The sequence below is a fragment of the Oreochromis niloticus genome, linkage group LG3 (genome assembly GCF_001858045.2).
Source record: "Oreochromis niloticus isolate F11D_XX linkage group LG3, O_niloticus_UMD_NMBU, whole genome shotgun sequence".
In the NCBI taxonomy this organism is placed as follows: domain Eukaryota; kingdom Metazoa; phylum Chordata; class Actinopteri; order Cichliformes; family Cichlidae; genus Oreochromis; species Oreochromis niloticus.
In genome coordinates, this window is record NC_031967.2 from 6,214,227 (window position 1) to 6,226,425 (window position 12,199).

At 38.2% G+C, this 12,199-nt stretch overlaps 1 protein-coding gene across 1 annotated transcript; it reads right to left on the reverse strand.

Moving 5' to 3' along the window:
• Window positions 1-4,051: 4,051 nt before the first annotated feature.
• Window positions 4,052-5,425, reverse strand: LOC106098613 (uncharacterized). The gene is made up of 6 exons (XM_013274535.2): window positions 5,380-5,425; window positions 4,936-5,268; window positions 4,686-4,796; window positions 4,500-4,534; window positions 4,246-4,403; window positions 4,052-4,130 (listed from the first exon to the last, which is right to left on the reverse strand). The coding sequence occupies exons 1-5, from the start codon at window positions 5,423-5,425 to the stop codon at window positions 4,281-4,283; spliced, it is 648 nt and encodes a 215-aa protein (XP_013129989.1). The 3' UTR covers window positions 4,052-4,130; window positions 4,246-4,280.
• Between the last annotated feature and the right edge of the window lie 6,774 nt (window positions 5,426-12,199).

The window sequence follows — 12,199 nt, forward strand, 5'->3', positions numbered from 1 at the left end:
AGATGACTATGACTGAGAAAGCAACACATGTACAACTGGTTATGGCTTTATCTGATGATGTAGCGGCTGCAGAGTAAATTGTGAAAGTTAGACACAGGAAATGTGGCTGAATACTCTTTCCTGTTTAGAATACAGCAGACATCATACTGTGAGTAAGCTGAATATCTTCTGTATGCCATTAGTAACCTGCTCAGCTTACAAACGATTTCCTTTACAATACTGTGCGAAAGTCTTGTTTACATTTGTTTTAATGAAACAAATGGAAACATAAAATGGGGGGAAATGTATATAAGGCAAACATAAGAGATACTAAAGAAAGAGTTTGTCCAGTTTTAACAAGCTTGAAAGCCAATATTTGGTATGATTACTTCTATTCTTCAACACAGCCTGCAGTCTGTTGGGCAGCTTTCTTGTAATCATGAGGAATAATTTTCCAGGCTTCCTGAACGATATTCAGAACTCTTCTTTGGATGTTTACCATTTTTTGTACCCACACTTCTTCAACAATGTTAAACTTTGGGGAGGCCAAATGATGATAGGTAGGGTTCCAGTTTATGTGTTTGTTTTTTTTTTAAATCCAGGCATGCTTTTACTGCATCAGCAGTGTGTTTGGGACCATTATCATATGTTTGGCATCTGCTTTATTTTTCAGGACAAATAAATGTGCGAATCAAACACTTTTCAGATTGTGTTGTGTGACAGATCACTTTTTGAACTGGTGCCAGCAGAGCTACCTCCAGATCAACACTGGAAAAACAAAGGAGCTGGTGGTAGACTTCCACAGGCACAGACATCCTCCACTGGCAACCACTAAACATCCAAGGCATGGACATTGAGAGTGTGGATAGCTACAGGTGGCTCAGGTCTTTTGGAGTGAAAGGCCCACACCTGGGCCTTCTATGACTCTGTGGTGGCCTCAGCCATATTTCACGGTGTGGTCTGCTGGGGCGGCAGCATCTCTGCTGGGGACAGAAAGAGACTGAACAGGCTGATCCAGAGGGCCAACTTTAGGAGCCCCCTGGAGCCAGTGGAGCTGGTGAGTGACAGGATGATGGTGGCTAAGCTGTCATCCTGATTGGACAACATCTCCCACCCAATGCAGGAGACTCTGACAGCACGGAGCAGCTCTTTCAGTGGCAGGCTGCGGCACCCACGATGTGGGACGGAACGATTCCACAGGTCTTTCCTTCCATCTGCTGGCAGACTCTACAACAAAGACCTTGCAGACGACCACACACGTGCAGACACACACAGACAGCGCTGGGCAGCTCCTTCAGTAACACATTGCTGCACCCACAGAATGCGACGGAGAGATTTCGGAGGTCTTTCCTTACAGCTTCTCTAAAATGTACAACAGCAGTGAATGCACACATGTCGAAACACACTTGTGCAGACACTAAGGTCTGTACATATTTTTGCAATATTCAATATGCTATTAACATCCAACCGCTGCACTATGAAAGATTCTGTTCTAATGTTACAAGTATACTGTAGTATTGTAACTTACATATATTTATATCTATATTGTACATTTATCTAAATTATATTTATCCTTATATTTCTTCTACCTTGTATAGTGTATCCATCCTTTTACAGTATGGTTCTTAAGTATACTGCTTATATTTATTTATTCCTGCATTGTCTACTTTGTTGCTGCAACAATGTGAATTTCCCATCTCTGGGACTAATAAAGGCCATCTCGTCATCAAAATCTGCATGTGTGTATGATTGGGTAAACGAAGCTTGTAGTGGAAAGTAAGTAACTCAAATTTGAGTGCTTAGTTATGTAGAAAAGTGCTTTGAGTGCCAGTCCATTTGCAGTACCTTCTTCCTTATGAATAGCTTTTGGACAGTTGCTCTTTTGAGATAATTTCCCAAGACTCTTCAGGTGAACAATAGCTGACTCAGCTGAAGCGTCAGATGCATATCTCATGTGTCATGTCTTTGCTGGATTTTTACTTTTTCTTAAGTACATGTCTTTCAGACACCATTCTGCTGCTTTAAACAGCATTTTAGATTTGGCATGTTTTCTTTTGTCTTTCACTTCTCCAATTTCCTGCACACCATATTGTGTTATAATAGGTTTTTTGCTCAAGCTCTTCAGGAATCAAATTGTTTGTGCAAAAATACAATTGTGTGTTATCTTGGGCATTTTTCACAGATTCAAATAAATTATCAAAAGATAAAATGTAAAATTGGTTCTTGAAACACTGCAGGTTAGATTGACCGTAAAAAAATCTGCACAGTCTTATTTGAAATTTATCTTCCACCTAACAGTAGTGGTTAAGATAATCACAACATGAATATCTGACAGCTAGATGCAAATGTCCACGTTTGGGCAGTTCATTTCATCTTTCACATTTTAAATCCACAAAGTGCACTCATAAACGTAACGATCTTCGAAAGGTGTTACTGATTACCCCTTTGTTATTATTAAATAATTAGATGCTATGGTTATTACTACATAAACTAGAATGTATCAATGGTGCTTGGCCAGTTTGGGTCATAATAACTGGGCCATGCAAGCAAACATAGATACAGCATGGACTTTCCTCCATGATGGTTTTATGGCTGAACTGAATGCATTTCCATGTAGTTTTTTTTTTTTTAATCGAAAAGTAAAATAAACAGGATTACCCCCATAAAATGGTCTGGAGATGCTGTAGCAACACATATACTGCTACCAGTAAAGAAAGGACACTAGCAAAACGCAAAACTAGACAAAAATTAGTCAAGAAGGACAAGGAGAAGGGGACAGCCTGTGGTCACTGCATGCAAATCCATTTCCTTTTTAGTGGTTGTGCTGTCTTATTCATTTTCATCAAAGGAGATCAAATTGATTCACAATTATTTATGCTTCCTATATCGACAGAATGATATCCCTGAGGTTTAAAATTGCATGTTGAATCACTGCACAAAAGCTTAAGATTTATTAAAATGATACATATTGCAAGCCTTGCAAATCTAAAGAAAAAACTAAACTAGGCCATACATTTGAACTGTTACTGTTAATGGGAACCATCAGTGCATAACGCTAATGTACCTGATCTGTTCAGTCTGTACCAAGTAGTGAATACTTCCTGTCAGACTGTGCAGAGTGTTTTCACAAGTTCTAAGGGCGCTCATATTTGTCATGACTATGTATAGACGTCGAGCAACCACTGACTCTGTTGTGGTTAACGGTCAGCAGTTGCACAGCTTTGAGAAGATGGGCATGAAAAACAAGTTGTGAACTTGTCATTATCAACTTATTACTCTTTTATAATTTAGCGGAGGCCTTTTCTAGGCATGTCAAATATATTTCTATGCAGTATGATTGGATTATTTTTTTTTTTAAAATTCACACAATCCCCTATTATTTATTAGGAAACAGGCACATGAGTTCCTCTGCCTTTACTAACATAGTAAGCTGTTGTGAAACTATATGAAACACCAGAAGATTTAAGATGATGAAAGGCCTTTATATTTGTACAGATGTTTAAGATTGATTACAGATAAAAGAATTCTGAGAACAAGACCAAAATAACTGTACAAATTCTCACTGTATCATAACACTGTCCCATCTTTCTGTGCCATGATATCTATATAGAATTGTTAATACTGAATTAAAGCCAAATGGCAACATCCAGGACTAAAAAAAATGAATCCTGTTTAGAAGTGCAGTACCTCCAATGGCCACCTGAGGCTGGCAACAAAGATTTGTCAATTCCCACAGATTTCCATTTTAACATGCCAAACTAACACACTAAAAAAAAAAAATGCTTACAAAAAAACATATGTCATGACAAAATACCTTCATAACCTCTTGATATCATATTGTATAATATGAAGCAATGTTGGATTAACGCAGACAGAAATACATTCATTCCTGTTACCTTTGTTCAAAATATTTCCTCTTGCACTGATAACTTTTTTTTAATAGTGGCTAATACTAATATCAATTCAGTTTCATACAGCTGTACATCTCAACAGCAGTTGCCTCAGTGCGCTTTCTGCTGTAAGGTAAAGACCCTACAATAATACAGAGAAAAACCCCAACAATGACAAGATGAGCAAACTCCCTTTTAACAAGAAGAAGCCTCCAACAGGAAGAGCCATCTGCTGTAACCAGTTGAGGAGAGGGGAAGACCCTAGGACAAAAACACAATAAAGATGTGATTGTGATTTCACAGCTCTATAGTCAGTATGACAATATAAATAGATGACGCATCCACCAAACAAACATCAGCAGATCAATAATGAAACCTCGGTTCCATGAAGTGCTCGGTCACTTTCCGAGTCTATCGAGTAGATGAATAAATAACATCTGGGTCCACTTCTGTGACTGATGCAGGCCTGTGAGGACTTTCTGTTTTTGGACGAAATGTCACAGCTGCATAGTGCAGGTGCTCTGAGCTCTGCCTCTGTGAATAAGAGAACTGTCAGTCTCACAGCTGAGTAAAAAAACTACTAACATTAACTGATAAAGAGTGTGAAGGACACAAAATGAAACACTTCACCTCTTCTTGTTGTAGATTCTTTCCTTCAGTTTGAACTGCGGCAAAAGTACAAACTATTTATGAGGTTGGTTGAATTATAATATTAAAAATATTCCTGTTGAAGGACCTTTAAAATAGAAAATAGTTGTTGTTCCTTTTTAAGTGTAATCATAAAAGACATGTAAAAATCTGTTACAATAAAAATACCTTTCTGAAGCTTTTTGATTTTAACAGTCAGACAAACGATGGCTGTGATCAGGAAAACAGTCAGAACACCGAGGATCACACTCATCACATTTGGTAATCTGATAAAAGTGTCTGTGACAAAGAGAAATTATAATAAATGAAATGACAGCAGCTGCAGTTTATTAAATGTGTGGTTCAGAATCTAACATCTTAAACTTTGACTCTTATTTTCATGAAATTCAATAAAACAAAATGAAGACGTCATTCTTACCTTGGACCACTAAATCTGTTGCTTCGACAATAACCGTACTCTTCTGCATTTTATATCCACAGAAATAAAGTCCAGAGTCCAATAAATCCAGCTGTTTAATTTTGAGAAACACAGTTGATATGTTGGTGCTCATTTCAAATTTTCCATTTTGAAATCCATCGTAGAATGAAGCAGGTTCATCAGGTTTGAACATGGAGGCGATACGGGTGAGTTTGGCTCTCTTGGTCACTCTGAACCAGAATATTTGTGAGTGAGAACTGGAAAAGTTGGAGCACAGAAGTGTGACTTCGTTTTCAGACTGAACCTCCAAAGGTTGTGATACAGGGATCCAACCTTAAAAAACAAAACAAACAAAAGAAAATAAATAAACCCAAACATGAAGCAACATAATCGTAATCAACAGAATCAGCTGGTTCTGTGGAGTAAATGAGTTGCTGTACTTACTGAGGCTGCAGACAAGTAAAACAGTTAGAGAGTCAAAGTTCCTCATTGTGCACACAATGTCCCTGAAATGGCGCTCTACAAGTTCTTATAAGGTGATCTGAAGAGGTGTGGTTTTTGGTATCTGTATGTGCTGTACAATACATCTGTGAAAGAATAATCACGCCCCCAGAAAGTTTAACCCTAACAGTGAACCAAAAGACAAAGATCGTGATTGTTCGCATGTAGACTCTCAAACCACTGTTGAAATAGTTTCTCTAATCTGCTCATTAAAAACAAACCTCTCAGAGAGTCCCAGGACAACTTCACATTAACACTCTTGGAACTGGGGTTACAGATGAGCTTGAAGGATACAGCAACCAAATTAAAATGTATTCAGTGATCCTGACAGGTTTGAGGTTTTATCTCTCACTTTCTCTCTCTCTGAAACCCATCTCTCTAAGGCCTGATTGAAACATCTGGAGGATCTTTGTAGAACCTATTAGTGGCTGACCTTGAACTGGCTATGTGCCAATTATTTTGTGATTAACACAGAACTTGTTCCTACAAAGGAACAAGAATTTGATGGTAAACCTCATATGTATTGGAATGCACTTGTCTACAGATCAATACACCATCCAAAAGCTGCAGCCGTGACCATTGTCTTATGTGTGCAAGTCTGTAGTAGACTCCCAACGGCTCTCCTCTTCAGATGGCTTCATTCCTCAGGCCATATACTGTCTCACCTTATACAAGATGGGATCCTGCTCCTGTAGGCTTTTCCAGTGGCCTGGATCCCAGTCAACGTTCATGACTCCCCACAAGTGTTCCTTCACCTGTACTCTGAAGATACCAGATTACCACTTTTAATGGCATCCTAGCATTAACATTTTCCTGGCCAGGCTGGTACTTGATATCAAAGTGATAATGGGTTAGGCTCAGGGAGGGGTGGCAATCTGCTGCAGTACTCTTGCTGGAGCATTTTGGATTAACATAGCCCACATAAGAAATTGCTAATCCATTTGCTGCCTTCAACTTTTTCCAGTTGAAATCACATTGACTTCCTGGTTCCTGATCTACAAACAACCTCTCAAAACAGGCTTTTGGCATTAGTGTTACATTAGAATCAGTATCTAATGAAAATATCACATCCTTACCATCAACAATACCTCTACTTGACGACATGTCCCTAAAAATTAAAAGAGGTTTATCTGGACTTAACCACCATCATCCTTTCCAGTCACCTGGAATTAATAGTTTAAAGCCATCTTGGATTGAGCTCCCCGAAACTGCTTTGCCATGTGTCTACTGATTCCACACTTACTACAGATGGGTCACTCTTGTTGATCCCACTGGTGCCGTGGCCGTTCCACTGGCTGAGAAATTTGCTCTGTCGCTGGTAATGGCTCTGAACCCTCACCATGTGTCCTGTACTGATAGGAACGGGAGTCCTGCCTTTCTCTCTCCCCTTTGGGAACTTGGCATGTCTGTGGAATTGCTGCTGGTCGAGCAAATTTCCTCAGCGCCTCCTGAAGAGTATTCTTAAGATCCACAATTTGCTTGTTCATTCCTGCGAGAATCTCCACTTTAAATTAATCTTTCCAATTTAAGGTGTCATGCCACTTTAAATCTCCTTTTACTATTTCACAGGCAAAGTTTTCATGCAAGCCGTGCAAAGCAACTGCTTCCCACTGTAAAGCCTCTTTACTCACCTGTTTGAATGGGAGATTAGGGTAATGCTTTAACAGATGCTGTAGATTTTATATCGCACCTTCTCTGAGGCCTAAGGCAAACTGATCACGCATGTGCAGGTCAGCACGCCAAGGTTCTTGTGGCTCTTTTATCTGCAGGCGGTGACTTCTCTTAAACGTAAAGTAAACCATCTAATAGGCTCTTCTGGCCTTTGTCTGCAATTGTAAAACATGGCATGCAAGCTACCCACAGCCGTTTTATCCCCATACAGTTTTGCACTCAGCAGAAAATCACACTGCTGTACTACAGACCACTTTTGAGACCATGTTAACAGTTTTGGATAATTCATCTGCCATATTGATCACTTTAAGGCAGGTGGTTTCATATACTGGCCACAATCCTGTTGACAATGCTAAACGGGCCACAAAAATGGCCTCAGCACAGGAAATGAATAAGTTCTAATAGTGACCTGTAGAAAACCACCACATTCAAAGTGAAACTAGGGCATACAAGATTTTCCTCTGAAGCAGACTAGTGGCTGCAGACACAGATCTGACCTGCAATCCAAGGCCCAAAGCCACCATGGTCAAAATTGTTAGCCTGGTTAAAAACAGGAAAAGGTGGTAACTGAGAAAACACAGCCAAGCACATGTCAATATTATCGGTTACCTCTAATTTCGGAGTAGGCTTTTCCTCCGTGAACTCCCATAATATGCAGGTCCAGCACACCAACAGTCTCCAATCCAGTCTTTTTTTTTTTATCACAACAAATCCATATAAATAATAATTGAAACAAATCCTCCACCCACTGTCATTTGATCACTTTAGAGCAAAACCCTGCAGGCCTGGAGGGTTTTGCTCTAAAATGCTCACCTCTCTGTGACAAAGTGGTTAGGCATGAACTCATTTACCACTTGTCCCTTAACCATATTGATAATTTATTTCCTTGTTATTTTACAGTCAGCCATAATGCTTTAATTTAGACATTGCTGGTGTAACTTTGCTTAACACACACTATCCCGGGTTTTGTTTGTGGTAGCAGTAGTTACATCCATTAGATCCATGCATGTGTGTGTGTGTTTTTTTTAAAGCAAACACTACTAACCATCAGGCCATTTGAATTTTCTTCTGTTCACAGGCAAATGTCTGGTAAATTATGTTTCTTTATGTTGCTTTGGTTATACTTACCATGTTTGTCCATGTTGTTTATTCAGGTCCTATATTTAAGACAGGTACATGGGAAGGGCCGCCCAGTACTTCCTGTTTATATAGGGTCATGAGGTCAATGAGTGCATCATGGGGTGTAACCAAATGAAGGGTTTTTCATTTTGTATAGTATTGTTTATTTTCTTTAAAGAGGAAAAGAAACAAAGATAGAGGAAAGAGTCCTTGAGCAGTCACTGTCTGGAGCCTCATTTTGACATCAAGGGAAATGATGACCTTAGAACACCACTCAGGAGTTTTCAGGTTTGTTGTTTTACCAGCTTCTTGAGATTTGATGAATTATATATTATGCAAAAAATGTCAAAATTCATCAAATGAGACCCATTACGGCATTATAACCTGTCTATGATAATACAATACATATCCGATCCTCTTTGTTAGTGTTTCATGTTACACCATTATTGAACCTTTACATATGCTAAGTTTACAGTAAAAATATATCCCAGAGTCACATAAATCAATTTTTTTAAGGCAGATAATTTTTAGTTGAGATGTAGCTTCAAATTTCTCTTGTTTTCTTAGTTTCACAATGAACTAGAATGAAACTCAACCAACCCCTAACTAATAATGTCAACACAAGAACTAAGCATATATTCAATATTATGTAAGAAATCAAAATATACAAAATGAAGTTAAAATGCTGAGTCACCAGACACAAGCAGCGTAAAATCAACAAACATTCTGCTCATCGCATTTCTTCACGATTATTCCTTGAGGCCTTTTCACATAGGACACAGCATGCGCTGCGCTGACCTAAAATTTGTGGTGACTGCTGCGTCCAATGTGAAAGGGCCTTGAGCTGTCCACCATTTTAAATTACCCACCATTGCGCTATGAAACTTGGGATAGTTTGGGCCATGAAGCATACACCTAACTGTCCTTCAAATCTGGGGAAAAGGAGGCTCTCCCAAGGCTCATCACCTCGCTGTGACGCAATCAGCCTTCAAAAGCACCCTTCAGAAGGTGCAGCCCCTGAATTACGACAAAGCTAACAGTGGATGTGGATGAAGGTTTTTGTTTTTCTTATTCTTTCTATTTAAAACAAATTATGTCAAGATGAAGGACTATGCCTGCTTTAACTGTGAGTTCTGTTGACAAAGCCAGCTGTTGGCTGTAACTACAGACCTCACCAAATGCACTAACGCAGAGGGGTTTATTTAGAGGAATCTTTTTCTGCCTTCAGTTACATGTGTCTTGGTTTTTAGTTATTCAAATGTTCATAATCCTGAATTTTTTTTCTATTTTGCTTCATGGCATCAACCTGCTATTGAAGCTTATTTCTCTTACTGCAATAAAGAAATCACAAATTTCGAGTTATTGATAGCAATGTTTAGTTTTTGGTGGCAGAAACACACTTATTGTACTTACTTTTTCATTCTTCTTCATTAGGAAGATTTCTGAAGACCTTCATATGAGTTCAGCTTTAACATTAGCTTCCAGTTCAAGGTATACTGTTGTAAAAAGTGTTAATGTGTCTTTGGCCCCCTTCCTGAGTTCTTATTTTTTTGTAGTTTAATTCAACTACCCTGGAGAGATTTCAGTGATTAGATTTGATTGGTGACTGCGGTGGTGTGTGGTGACTTTTACAGGAAGACAAGCAGAAACTATTCCAGTGACAGTGGCCAACTGGGGCCACAAGATGTCAGTGATGTAAAGGACGGATGCAAACAGGTATGAGAGAAGCTTTACAAATAGAATGCTGTTTAAAACAAAGGGCAGCTTCAAATTTGGTGTGTTTATTTATGTATGGTTTTTTTTTTAGACAGCTCAAAAAACATAAATGAACACAATAACCTCAACCTCAAAGTTAAAACTCAGAGGTCAAGCTTTGAAACCATGATCACAGCTGCTCACCTTCACAAAATTTACTAATGCTGACAGTTCAGGAATTGTCTTCTGTTGAGCCAGAGTTAAGGTTAACATTCAGTGTTTAAATGTTATCCATATTACCAGTATAAGTCTTACAAATACATAGGAATTTGTATTATAAGTGGATTTCCATTTAATATTCATATTCAATATCAGCTTCATTTTATAACCACTTGTGTACCAAGATGTATGGACGGCTAGGAGTGACAAAATGAATAATTAAATATCCCATTAATAATTACTTAAATGCCCTTCTATTTCATGTAAACATTTAATAAATTATTAATTAATTTATTTATATTTTTAATTATTAATGACACATTTAATTTATTTTTTATATATTTAATTGATCAATTATCGACACATTTAAATAATTTAGTTATTTCAAATTTTAATTAATTATTTAAACATTAAAATAATTATTTAATGCTGTATTTATTTAATTCATTTTGGCACTCCTGGCCCTGCGGCTGTCGTCATGAATTAATTTTATCTGTCAGTCTCACTGATCAAAGTCAAGGGGCGGGGTAAACGCATGCTCTTCTCCTCAATGGAGAGCTTCCCCCAATTGAACAACAGAGCCGTAACATAAGAAGAATGGCGCCTAATTACAGATTTAAAGGTAACTATGAAAATTAATCTTGATCTTTTATTTTTAATATCAAAACTCTGAAATTTATGGTTCTTGGTGTGTGGGCTTCTTTTTAGTTTAGAAAAAAAAATTGTAAATAAAACTATCATATATAGCCTATATATATATTTTTAATTGCAATTGAAGGTAAATGTCCCATATTGGTGCAGTTCTATTCCCCCAAACTTTATTATTATCTGTCAGACATTTGAATTTACTTTAGTCAGCAACTGTCTCAGCTTTTTTCATTTTCATCTTGTAACAGACAACAGACTCTTCTACACTGGCCCCAATATGCAGTGCATGTACCTGGTAGTCATGTCAGAGGAGGGGAAGAAGTCCGTTTTGATGGAATGCAACACTGGTACCGGGAACCAGAATGTTGTCAGAGGTACCAGAAACAGGGTTGTTGCTGGCTATTACTGGCCAACATTGAACCAGACATCAGTGAATGGGCATGGCTGTATTTGAGTTAACAAGAGAAATCAGAACCTCTTCATAATTCTTTCTAAAACATTTGTAAGCTATATAGTTCTTCATAATGGGTTTACTTGCACACTGACATTTCAACATTAGTTTTTGTCTTTTTTTTATTGTTATCAATTTACACCAACTGGTTTTTCAGTATCTTAAAAATATTGTTTGGAATACATCTTTCAGGTCAGATGTCATCATGTCTGCCAAATGAATGATCCAATCAAGACCGTTGCACCAGCATTACATCCCATCAAGATACATCTTAAAGCCTGTTCACCCATTTAATTTTCATGCTAATAAGCTTGTGTGCTACAGGGTAGCTTTAAATTTTAAGTTGATAAGTTCTGTGACCTGCAGGTAAGAGAACTTTTTCTTTAAGTGCTGGGCATGGATTTAATTGGACCACTCCCGGAAACATGTCTAGGGAACCGATATGTCCTGACCATGGCCGATCTGTATACTAAGTGGATGACTGCAGGACAGACTGCAGCTGAGGTCTCTGCAATCACGACCGCTACACATTTGGCATGGTCAGGAAAATCATCACTGACCAAGGAAAGTTTTTGAATGTTTGAAAGTTTGTGAACCAGGTAAAATTTGTGAAAGTGTTATTCGTACCTTGACATATGATATGATGTATTTAGGCCAAGTCTGCTCATGTCACTGCAGCTCAACAGCATTTTCAGCAAGCTGAATATTAAACATGCTGTCTCCATTGCGTACCACCCCTAGACCAACGGGCAGTTTAGCATTTGGATATCTAACCTTCAGTAACTCAAGTGAAATCAGTCATGCTTATTTATCTATTCTACAATACAAATCAAATGATGAGAGGACCAACCAGAACATTAAGCGTGCTCTCAGAAAGTACATCAACCAGAACCACGATGACTGGGATGCTCATCTTGCTGCTGTGCTGTATGGCATCAACACTGCAAAGGAGCTATTCCT